Genomic DNA, 13012 nt, shown 5'->3' on the forward strand with positions numbered 1-13012 from the left:
GTGTGAAAGCAGCCTAACACAGATTTAGACAAATTTGAGAATATTGGAGAGATAAAGGCCTTTTGTGTAAATAGAAAAAGTCCTAGCTCTTTGAGTTCAGCTCATGAAAAATTGGAGCAAAAACAAGAGGGTTTCATTTCAATTTTTGTTCAGTATAAAACAAAATCACACCTTTTTCACATTTATGTACAGCAGGGTAGAAATCGCAATGTGTATAGGGAAAGTGGCACAGTGTGCGGAGAGTTTAGTGAGGCGGTTGAACTGGGTGCCACAAATTATGGGGTCACAAAATTTTGCAACCCCTGCCAATTTCCCATGCTGCTCACACTGTGAAGTGATCTTTGTGCACCCACAATTTGGTCTTCATAGGAGGACTAACATGGCAGCAATTTGGGCCTTTGGAATGCCCCCAGCTGGTAAACCATCAGCACCCCTCGATTGTGTCATAGTTGGCTGATGGAAGTCAGTGCATAAGAGCTGCGGCATATGCTGCTTTCAGTGACTGAGCTACATCTGAATAGTTAAACAGCAGTGATCAGAGCTAGCTTCGGTCTCTGTTGTTACACGCAGATACCAGCTGTGTATGAGTATGTGTGGAGCTGGCTTATCCTGCTCCATACACATGGGCCCTTTTTATGATGTACAGTTACATAAGGGTGCGCAAAAGGATGAATATTTGTTACATAAGGTATATTTTTTATTTTTTATATAATTTTAATTATTTTTAACTGATTTCTTTGTTTAACCCCTTCTTTATTTTTGCACTATTTATTTTTGCATTTTATTTTTCGGTGGACATAGCCATTTGAAGTCTTTTCTTTTGAGAGACAAGGAGTAGTTTTTAATGACATCATTAACTTCACATTATAAATGGACTTAAGTTACAAACAAACAATTACAAGGGCAGTGGAATAATTAAAAAAAGCAATTCTACTATTGTTTTGTTAGTATTGTTTTTACAATTCAGTAAAAAAGATCATTCAGGTGAGAATGATTATGGCAATACTTAACTTATAAAATTGTATTTTTATTTATGTGGTCGCAGAAAAATTGGAAAGTTGTAAAAAAAAGTTTAGTTTGTTTTGTCATTTTCTGAGACCCAAAACATTTTGGAGCTGTGTGAGGGTTTGTTTTTTTTTTGGATTGTGAGCTAAAATTTGTAATGATATCATTCTGGGGTGCATATAACTTATTATTTGCTTTTATTACATTTTGGAGACCTAAAAACTGCAATTTGTGCATTTTGGGCTTTTTTTCTTTGCAGTACGTACCAAATGTTTATATTTTTAAACTTTGTGTGTTTTTTGAAAACTTTTTTTCTATATTTTACTTTATTTTTAGTCCCCTTAGGGAACTTAAACCTTCAATCATTTGATGCAGACAAAATTACATTCTCAAAGAGGTCCAGGCAGAGGCTGGGCTTAACAGGTGGAGAAATATGACAGTCACAGGGGTTTTCAGCAGGCTGCCATGACAACCCATAAAGTGCACCGTCAATTGACGACAAAGACATTTAAATAGTTACACAGCACAGCACAAATCAAGCAAATGGCACTTGTGTAACAAAGCTGCTGTTACTATTATGCCTTAAGTTTGAAAGGAACTAAAAGTAACGATTGCAGCCAGGGGGGCACTTTTCAGTCTGGGGGGTAATCACATGTGGCTTCATGCAGCCACGAATTGGCATCGTAGCTCTCCCACATCATTGCCCAGGAGAACATATGTAGGCCTCATGCCCAGCCAGCCCATTAAGGAGTCGTCCTCAAACCCCTACAGCACCTTCAGGTGGGAGCCGGCCTCCAGGTTCCCTTACCCCTCGCCCAAGAGGATGCTTTGGATGGAGTGAGACCCAGCACAGATGCTATCGATGTGGGCAGCCGGGGCATCTGCAAGCCTCCTGCCCAGCTGTTCAAATGAGGATTGATCCTGTACCCAGTCGTATTATTAATTATGTACAGCCAAGTGCCATGGAGGAGGACGTGTCACCACTACGTGAGGACTGGCCTAGTGCCTCACCCACCCATGTTGCACCACTAGGAGTTTATGGTGTGCGACCTGCAGCTATGACGACTTCTGCTCATCGAGGTAAGCACTTGCAGGAGGTCGTGCTGGATGGACAGAGACTTATTGGATTTTGTGACTCAGGGGCTTTCCTCACACTGGTTGATCCCCGAGTGGTTTGGCCTGAGGCAATTCATAGAGGACCTGGGATTCTCATTGAACTGGCTGGTGGACAATGGAGGACTATTCCCACAGCCACTGTGGATCTGAACTTTGGTTTTGGCGTCAGGCGATGTGTGGTTGGGGTGATGGGTGGTCTGCCTGCAGATGTTCTCCTGGGCAATGATGTGGGAGGGCTACGATGCCAATTTGTGGCTGCATGAAGCCATATGTAAGTGTAGCGCCCCCACTGCCGCAGGGCCGAGGGGTACCCGGTACCGGGCCTCTGAGTCTCTGTTCTGGGGTTGTCACGGTGGCTAGACCCGGTCCGTGACCCTGCTGAGGGGCATACAATGAAGGTAGAGGTGTAGGAGGGTGTTATCGTGCTGTGCAGTGCAGGTCGCAGTAAATAACGAGGACACCAGGTTGCAGTCTCTTTACCTCTTTACTGAAGGTCTCACAGTCCTCAATCCGGAGCACTGTTAACAGGGCTGTCTGAGGCCGGCCGGTCCAAAGGCACATCAGGAGTTCCCTTTTCAGGTGGGAATCAGTGTCTACCTTCTAGCGCTTGTGTGTTGTAGTCCTTCCCTGCTGAGCACCCCGGGATAGTCCTCACAACTGCTGTGTCTGTCTCTGATCTTCATTCTCTCCGTCCCCCAGATACTATGGCTAGGATGCACCCGTATGACGGGGTAGGCCTGGAGTTCTTCCGGGACTCTAGAGTCGCCCCTCTCCCACAGCTGCCTCCGTTGTCTGCTTAGGTGTTTGAGTGAGACAGCCAACCTATAATTGGCTGTCCTGCCGTGGTTTGAAGTATGCTTAAAGTCTCTTACTTTCTCGGCGTTCCGGCCACCGACTGTTTGCGCCTCAGAAGGATGTTGCCTCGATCTTACAGCACGACTCCTTCTGGTCCTATTGCCTCTTTGCTGTATTCCCGTTACTCACTGGTTTGCGCTGTTCTTAAGAATCTGCCAGGATCCCATCCCTGACAGGTCCTCTCTCTAGCTCTTCCCAGTAACTTCTCTCTCTCTTCCTGTCCAACCCCCAGTTTTACCAGAGTGTGAGGAGTAGCCTACTAGATAGAACCACTCCCCCTGGTGGCCGGAGTGTGAAGTGTAGTGTGAGTGTTACCTGGTCAGGTGAACTCCTTTAGTGCCGTCAGACGTAACATCACTCCCCTTAGTGGCAGAGCGACATTACTGCAACGACCAGGACTCTGGGGCGCTGCATAAGTTACGCTCTGCCTGTGTGTACTTAACCAGCGACCTGTAGAGGTCCCTAGTACGTACACAAATTTGGAGGGGAAGGGATTGTCATGATATGTACTTTTGGTGTTCTCCTCCACTGAACAAAGCTGAGCTTCAATCTTCAGGCTTTCGGCCTATATTTACAAATTTTAAACTGCATTTGGCCTACTAGTTTGGTTGGGGCCTACTAACGGTGTCTGCCGCTCCTTGCTGTTCTCCTCCACTGAACAAAGCAGTGCCGCCTGGTTAGTCCTGTTACCAATTTTGAACTGCATTTAGCCTACTTACTTATTTGGGCCTACTCACTGTGTCAGCCTCTCATTACAGTTGTCCTCCACTGAACAAAGCAATGCCGCCTGTTTAGTCCTGTTACCACATTTGAACTGCATTTAGCCCACTTTATTATTTGGGCCTACTAACTGTGTCTGCCACTCATTACAGTTTTCCTCCACTGAACAAAGCAATGCCGCCTGTTTAGTCCTGTTACCACATTTGAACTGCATTTAGCCCACTTTATTATTTGGGCCTATATCTGTGTTTCCTCCTCAATCTACACAGCCAGAATCTGACCCTGCTGAAAGTCAGGTTCCCCTTCCCGCATACTATACCACCTTACACGGGGACAAAGAGGAAGGTGCAGATGAAAGTGCAGGTTCCTTTATCAGGTGGGGGGCATACTCATTGGCGACGTCACTGGCACAGGGCCCCTCATACTAGGCAAAAGTGTCTCTGCCAGTGGGAGGCACCACCCACCGTCAAACACACCACTGTACTATGAGGGGCCCTGTGCCAGTGCCAACGAGTGGGCCCCCCTGCTTGCTCAGGATCACTGCACTTGCAAAGTTGAAATACTTACCTCTCCCTGCTCCACCGCCGTGACGTATTCCGCATTTGCTGGGCCCACGAAAATCTTGAGCCAGCCCTACCCCCCCACAACTTTAGCCAAATGACCCCCAGTTTTCAATGCCTAACTATTATTATAAAGTAAATTAAGATTGTCAAGCTTAAGTAATAAGAATTGATGTTTTTGGCATTAAAATGGGCACTGTAGGTGTTTTCCTGTCCTCCACTCACTGCCGACTTTGATTCCCCATTGACTTGCATTGGGTTTCGTGTTTCAGTCGGCCCCCAACTTTTTGCAATAATCGGCCGATTTCACCCGACCCGACTTTTGACAAAGTCGGGTTTCGCAAAACCCGACTTGATCCAAAATAGTAAAAGTCGCTCAACTCTAGCTCCCACTTATGTAATCGGTGCAGAGCCCAGAACTGACTTCGCCATGATAACCACAGGTATCATAAGTGATGTCATCTGCTTTCCGCTGACTGGCTACTGGCGTGTATTGCAGCTGAATGTGCAACAGCTGCTGGGGGAACTTCCTGCTGAACATATTCCCCTCTGACCCCTTGCCCATCCCAACCCTGAACCACTGCCTATAAAACAACATACTCAGCTGTTTTTTTTTTTGTTTTTTTTTAAAAACAGTCCTTCCCTACACATTGCCTTAAAGAGTCAATATGACTTAAAAGTTAAAGAATTCTGTGAATCAAAATTTGTAAAAAAAAAAATTCTACCACCTGTCCACTGCAGCACATATCCAATTAGAATGCATTTCCCTCTTTTCTATTTCAAAAATTTAGTAAATATGTTATGGTGCTATTATTTTGTTGTATGTTGCTATACTATCGGAACATCAAATACAAGAAATAAAGACCACAATTTTAGGCAAAAAAGATTGTTAAAATGTTTACAGTTCTTTCAAGTTACTGATAAAAAAATATCTGTCATGTTTCTGTACATGAGCGTTAACACTATTTTACAAGCCATTATGTGACTTGTGTGACAGAGTCACTGGCAATGTAATAGAGGTGTCAGTGATATAAAATCCAGAGTTTTATTTCCTCCAGCACAGTCAGTGTTGTGAGAGTTAAGTTAACGTATGTTATGGGCTGGTTTTTAGGGGAACATTCATAGAGCGGTTGGGAGAGTGTCCCCCCATATCTACACGTACAGATCCGGCACCACTGTGTGCTGACAGGATATTGGTGATGTGACAGTCATGTGATCAGTCACGTGGTTGAGGAGTCAGATTGTCTGGGCTTAAATGGCTGAAGGAAAGAGCTTTCTGTGTTCAGTGTGTGCGCCTGGAGGAGTAGCACTCCAGCAAAGTGTTGTATAGACTTGTGAAGTTGAACAGTGTGTGTTCTGCCAGCCGTGAATGGGTGAAATCCCGGTCACAGAAGGACTGTGTTTGTTCTGACACCATTTTGTTTTGTCTTCCTGTTTTGCCCAGAGGGCTGTATTTTTGTTACTACACCTTGATTTATGCTGCCTACAATAAACCAAAGGAAGCTCTTAAATCCACTGTGTACCCGTGTCTACCTCCGTATGCAGCCGAGTGAGCTGATCTACCACACTTATATACTGCATTTCTCACCTGTTTTCCATTCTGCAGTCTCTATCTGTAAATTTCAGCTATTTCTGACCTAGTGGAGGGAGACTAGCTGCTATGATGTTTCCTATACATAGTACATAGAGACTGAGGGATTACTTCTCTTCTATTTCTATATACAACAGCATTTGTTCAGAAGTAGCAATAGCATGGAAGATGTAATACCGCAGCATTGTGCAGTGTAGATGTGAATCCAGCACTAAGGTGTTATAAAAACTTATTGGAAAGCTGCAGCACAGGCTAAAATGTGTGTTTCTCTGTCTGTCTCACTCAGCTCTTTCAGCCTCCTCCCTTCTCCATAGACTTCGATATGCATATGTAATCTAAACCTTCAGTGAGCTGGCAGTTTGTTTTGTTTAGACCAAGATGAGTTTTATCAGTATTTACCAGTGAATGATGAGGCAGGCGAGGGAAAAAATAGCTTACAAGTGGAACAAGAAGCAGATTTTCCTGATAATGTATATTACAATTTTTCTTATTTTAGTTTTGATTTATGCAGTTTGTAAAAATGACATTGACCATTTATAGTTTTTGATGCATACAAATCTACTTTCTAGAGACTGTATTTCCATAGGTAGATATACTAAAAGGGAAATAAGCTATGCAATTATGAGAAAAGTAACAATGGAATATTTTTTATCTTTGTTATATATTAAAATAATATCTGTCCATGTTTTATAGGAGAGTCTGGAAAACATTCCATTGCAGAATATTGAAAACTGCCGTGCTGTTTCAGGGAGCCACCCTTACAATTCTCTTTTTGTGGTTACTGTCCGGGATAAAAGAAATACAAATATTTTGATTTTTCAGTCAGAAGAACACCCAGTAAGTCACATAACATAATAGCATATCACCAATAACCGCATGTTTGTCAACTAACACATCCGCCATGTCCTATCATTTAGGCTAACACCCTACAAAGAAAACTGGAGAAGGCTTTGTCTCAACAGAAAGAAGATCAACAAAACAAAGATAACTCCAGGTATGATTTGAAACTTGCTAAACACTGTTACATACTGACCTCTGCCCATTAAAATCTTTACTGTAAAATTGGGAGAACTTCCCAAACTACTTAGCATTTTTATATAGTTAGTGGGGCAGATTTACTAAAAAACTGTCTAATCTTTAGACACAAAACATTCTTTATCAGAGTGGTTCATGGTGGATGACAAATTTAGGACATCCATGGAGATCTAGTCTAACTTTATTACCTTAGTTTTCTTGTGCAAGTGTAGGGGGTGGCTATGTTTTGGTTATGCCTTTGCCCTTCTGTTTCACCCCATTGTCAAATATCTTCTGTTTGCATATATTTGCAATATATACACAATGGTACTGCTACACATTTGAGCGTATTACCATTTGTGTATACGGGTACTGCTACACATCATGTGCATTACTCCTCTCGTAAGTGTATGCCTGTATTGATAGGGTAAGTGCAGTAAGAAGTTTGACCACTAGATTGGGGCATTATAGGATAGGCCATATAGTGCAGTGTTAGTTATGAACTTAGGACAGTATATGGTTAATGTGTAGGAGGGGCTGCTGCTTGGTAAGCCAGGGTATATTTCTAGAATAGTTCAGTAGGGCGGGAGCGCCCAAAGGGTCCACATAGGCTATAGGCCCAGGACACAGCAGCAGGTCCGCACCGTTAAAGTGGGGCCTAGCCATCTGCAGCAGAAGGAAGAAAATACAGCAGGCTTGTACAGCAGAGTGCCCAAGGAAGTGTCAGGATGCGACAGCTCTCAGCGTGGGTGGAAACTCTGAGGACCGGGACAGAGCGGTCAGGAAACCTCACAGAAGCAGTGAGTATAGTCAGAAGGAACTTGGCACCTACACATAGCGCAGCACAGAAAGGCAGTTTACTCTCCCAGTGGCAACTGACTCCAGTAATTAATGAACTTGTGTCTGGGGTGAAGCAGACCAAGGGAAGCTTAACCGTAACAGAGCTGTACAGAGAGTGTCCAGAGGAACCTTCAGGGACGGTCCGAGCTGTGTATCCGTGAGAGAGGTGGAGGGAAAGATAAGGAACAATGCACTGTGACGCCTGTTGTAAATGCTGTAAAGACCACAGATGTGCTAAGTAAAGGTGATTTCATTCAAGTTACTTTGGACTGTGTCTCAGTTAATACAAATCTGCCTGGAGTGGGTCTCCCGCATCCTAGGGAAGATCCAGAAGGAGCTGGACCTGAAGACACAGGTATGCTGAATAAGGGCGAATGTTTTTCTGTGAGGGGAGGTCAGGACACAGAAGTACAGGTGTCCTTGGCCACAACTACAGTCGGGCTGACCCTTACACAAGCATAATAAATCTCCCCAATGTTTACCCCTTTCCTGACATGTGACAGACATGAATTTACAGACATTATCAGCACTGTTCCCATTGGGGCTAACCATCAGTATGTTTTTGGAGTGTGGGAGGAAACCCATGCAAACACGGGAAGAACATACAAACTCTTTGCAGATGTTGTCATTGGTGGGATTTGAACCCAGGACCCCAGCACTGCAAGGATGCATTGCTAACTACTGAGCCACCGTGCTCTCATACATCTGGTACTGTCTGGTACATTGTAGAGTCCTATTTTGTTATTCAGCCAACATACTTCTCCATACAGCTGGCTCCAATAGCTGCTATTCAAACCTTTTAATGCCACTGTCAATTTCTGTTGTGTTTCACCATTTTGGATGCTTACCAGCCCACTTGTAATGCAATTGGGAGGTGGTGCCAATGGAATGCCATGTGGCTTTATTGTAGTATTAGAGCAAGTGATCAAGCAGGCTCAAGTCCCCTAAGATGACTAAAAAAAGTAAGGCAAGAAAAGTAGTTTTTATAAAGATAAGCATGAACGCCACAGAATAAATCACCCCAAAAAATGGTATAATTGTTTCACCGCACTTGGAATTTTTTTTCCAGTTATCTAGTACATTGAATGGTAAAATGGACTGTTTTATTCCAAACTTTAACTACTCCTACCAAAAAACAAGCCATTTTATAGTTAAGTCAAAGGAAAAATAAAAGTTATGGCTCTTAGAAGAGGGGGAGGAGCAAATGACTTCACAAAAATAGAAAAAATACCTTGGCATAAATGGGTTAAGCCCTTGTATTAGTTCTAGATCTGGCCTGACAGTGTGAATTTTCTGGATTTTTTGGATGATTAGTGTAACCTTTAGATTTTATCACTTCTGCATAAAAATGATATGAACTGATTCGCTGGACCTGGTCCTGCAGCCTATCTTGCACTCTGTGACATTTGAATGGGAACCCTGAGAACCACTTTCTACCTCCTGACATCTGCAGCTCTCCTTTTGATTAGTTAGGCTAGCATGATATCAAATGTGCATCACGCCACAATGGTGGCATCGTCCCAGGCCGGTTAATCAAAAGAAAAGCTACGGATGCCATAAGATAAGAGGCAGTTTACAGGGATTGCATTCAATGGCCAATGATGAACTCCCTTGAGACAAAGCCTGTTTTCACCTAAATGACCCGGACAATTTTTACAATTCTGACCACTGTCACTTTATGAGGTAATAACTCTGGAACGCTTGAGCGAATTCCGGTTATTCTGAGATTGTTTTCTTGTGACAAATTATACTTTATGATAGCAGTTAAATTTATTTGATATGACTTGCGTTTCTTTGTGAAAAAAATGGAAATTTTGTGAAAATTTAGAAAATTTTGCAATTTTCAAACTTTTAATTTTTATGCCCTTAAATCAGAGAGTCATGTTGCACAAAATAGATAATAAATAACATTTCCCATATGTCTTCTTTACATCAGCCCAATTTTGGAAACTTTTTTTTAGTTAGGAAGTTACCCGCGATTTCTCATTTTTACAACAAAATTTGCAAAACCATTTTTTTAGGGATCACATCACACTTGAAGTGACTTTGAGGGGCCTATATGACAGAAAATGCCCCAAAATGACACTATTCTAAAAACTGCAACCCTCAAGGTACTTAGAAGCACATTCAAGAAGTTTATTTACCCTTCAGGTGCTTCACAGGAATGTTTGGAATGTGGAAGGAAAAAATAAACATTTACTTTTCTTTCACAAAAATTTTCCTTTAGACCTAATCTTTTTTACTTCCGCAAGGGTAAAGGCCCCGTCTCACATAGCGAGATCGCTAGCGAGATCGCTGCTGAGTCACAAGTTTTGTGACGCAACAGCGACCTCAGTAGCGATCTCGCTATGTGTGACATGTACCAGCGATCAGGCCCCTGCTGTGAGATCGCTGGTCGTGTCGGAATGGCCTGGACCTTTTTTCAGTCGTTGAGGTCCCGCTGACATCGCTGAATCGGTGTGTGTGACACCGATCCAGCGATGTCTTCACTGGTAACCAGGGTAAACATCGGGTTACTAAGTGCAGGGCCGCGCTTAGTAACCCGATGTTTACCCTGGTTACCAGCGTAAATGTAAAAAAAACAAACAGTACATACTCACCATCTGATGTCCGTCAGGTCCCTTGCCGTCTGCTTCCTGCTCTGACTGAGATCCGGCCGTACAGTGAGAGCACAGCAGTGACGTCACCGCTGCGCTCTGCTCTCACTGTACGGCGGCAGTCAGTCAGAGCAGGAAGCAGACGGCCCTGCGCTTAGTAACCCGATGTTTACCCTGGTTACCCGGGTGCTGCAGGGGGACTTCGGCATCGTTGAAGACAGTTTCAACGATGCCGAAGTCGTTCCCCTGATCGTTGGTCGCTGGAGAGTGCTGTCTGTGTGACAGCTCCCCAGCGACCACACAACGACTTACCAATGATCACGGCCAGGTCGTATCGCTGGTCGTGATCGTTGGTAAATCGCTAAGTGAGACGGGGCCTTAACAAGAGAAAATGGACAATACATTTTGTTATGCAATTTCTCCTGAGCATGCCGATACCCCATATGTGGGAGAAATCTACTGTTTGGGTACTCGGAAGAGAAGGAGAGCCATTTGATATTTTTTTTATGTAAAATATGCTGGAATAATTTGCGGTTGCCATGTCGCGTTTGGAGAGCCCCTGATGTGCCTAAACAGTGGAAACCCCCAACAAATGACACCATTTTGGAAACTAGACCCCTTAGGGAACTTATTTAGATATGTATTGAGCACCTTGAACCCACAGGTGCTTCACAGAAGTTTATAGCATAGAGCCGTGGAAATAAAAAAAATCACATTTTTTCCAAATAAATCTTTCTAAGCTCCATATTTTACATTTTCCTAAGGTTAACAGGAGAAATTGCTTCATAAAATTTGTTGTGCCATTTCTCATGAGTACGCTGATACCCCATATGTGAGGGAAAACCACTGTTTGGGCGCATGGCAGGGCTTGGAAGGGAAAGAGCGCCATTTTACTTTTTGAATACAAAATTTGATGGAATAATTAACGGACACCATGTCGCATTTGAAGAGCCCCTGATGTGCCTAAACAGTGAAACCCCCCACAAGTGACACCATTTTGAAACTAGACCCCTTAGGGAACTTATCTAGATGTGTATTGAGCACCTTGAACCCACAGGTGCTTCACAGAAGTTTATAGCGTAGAGCCGTGGAAATAAAAAAATCTAATTTTTCCTAAATAAATCTTTTTTAGCTCCATATTTTGCATTTTCATAAGGTTAACAAGAGAAATTGCACCAAACAATTTGTTTCTTCTGGAGACACGTACCTGTAAATTAGGCGGGCCCTCATCACTACAGGAATGCCAAACATGTGGGCGCTAAATGTTGTTTAGGCACACTGGGGCTCAGAAGGCCGGGGGCATTTGGATTTCGGAGCGGAGAATTTGCTGAATTTCTTTTGGCATGTGAGGAGCCATTTCACTTTTCTTGAGACTTTGTACTACTAGTAATGTGGAAACTCCCTATATTTCCTTTAACAGATGACAGACCTGAGTGGAGACTTGCTTTTTTGTGGATTGAGTGTAAGCTTTTTTTTGGGAACATTTTACATAACGTTTGGGATCACAGTTATCCGGCGGTCTACACTGAGCACTTACTTTGCGGTTTCCATCTAAATCTCTGAGTGACGTGATTCAGATGAAACCCCCGATGAATCCATTCACTATAATGAGTCAGCAGAGTTATTTTGGACTCCATCTGGCCTATGTTCTGCGGTTTCCTTTTTTTCAGAAGTGTGGCCGATGACACTTTTATGCAATCTTAAAAAGAAGTACACCGCCGGATCACAGGTCTTATGGTGTCCACAGTGCCTCCATCTTCCTCATTATAGGGAATCTTCCACCAGAGGTTCTGTCTGAATCATGTATTTCAGAGTTTTACACGGAAACCCCGTTGTAAGCGCTCAGCGCAGAGTGCAGGATAAATATGCACCAAGCCTTATTGCGATCTTTGGGAGGCAGAATGAAAAATTGGTTTTATTTATTTTTTATGCCATTCCTCATGTGGCAGAAGTGATTAGGTGACTTTATTCTTCGGGTCAGTGTGATTACAGTGAAACCAGATTTATACTGGTTTTTATGTTTGGCAGCTGTCACACACTAAAAGATGCTTTTTATTGCAAAAACTAGTTTTTGCATCACCAAATTTTGAGAGCTACAATTTTTCCATATTTCAGGTGACAGAGTCATGTTATGGGTTGTTTTTGCGGGGCAAGCTGACGTTTTTATTGGTACCATTTTCGGGCACATGACATTTTTTGATCGCTTTCTATTCCGATTTTTGGGAGACAAAATGAACATATACCAGCAATTCAGGAATTGCTTTTGTTTTTTATACCGTTCCGCAATACCTCATTTATATAGTTTTTTTATGTTTTGGCGCTTTTACACAATAAAAACTACCATATATACTCGAGTATAAGCCGAGATTTTCAGCCCATTTTTTGGGTTGAAAGTCCCCCTCTCGGCTTATACTCGAGTCATACCCAGGGGTCGGCAGGGGAGGGGGAACAGGGGCTATCTAATTATACTCACCTACTCCTGGCACGGTCCCTGCAGGTCCCTGCTTCCCCGGCACCGCAGCTTCTTCCTGTACTGAGCGGTAACATGGTACCGCTCATTATAGTAATGAATATGCGGCTCCATCTCCCATAGGGGTGGAGCCGCATATTCATTACTGTAATGAGCGGTAACGGTGACCGCTCAATACAGGAAGAAGCTGCGGAGCCGGAGAAGCAGGGACTGCACCGCGCCAGGAGCAGGTGAGTATAACGGG

The 13012-nt window shown here is 43.4% G+C and overlaps 1 protein-coding gene across 6 annotated transcripts in view; it reads left to right on the forward strand.

Moving 5' to 3' along the window:
* The window catches only part of EPS8L3 (EPS8 signaling adaptor L3), a 220354-nt gene that overhangs the window by 140877 nt on the left and 66465 nt on the right, over positions 1-13012 (forward strand). For all 6 annotated transcript variants that reach the window (XM_077295225.1, XM_077295229.1, XM_077295228.1 and 3 more), the window contains 2 exons: positions 6541-6684; positions 6765-6841. In XM_077295225.1, the coding sequence (XP_077151340.1) occupies positions 6541-6684; positions 6765-6841 (221 nt within the window). The remainder of the gene's footprint in view (positions 1-6540; positions 6685-6764; positions 6842-13012) is intronic.

This window comes from Ranitomeya variabilis, chromosome 3, assembly GCF_051348905.1.
Source record: "Ranitomeya variabilis isolate aRanVar5 chromosome 3, aRanVar5.hap1, whole genome shotgun sequence".
Taxonomy (NCBI): domain Eukaryota; kingdom Metazoa; phylum Chordata; class Amphibia; order Anura; family Dendrobatidae; genus Ranitomeya; species Ranitomeya variabilis.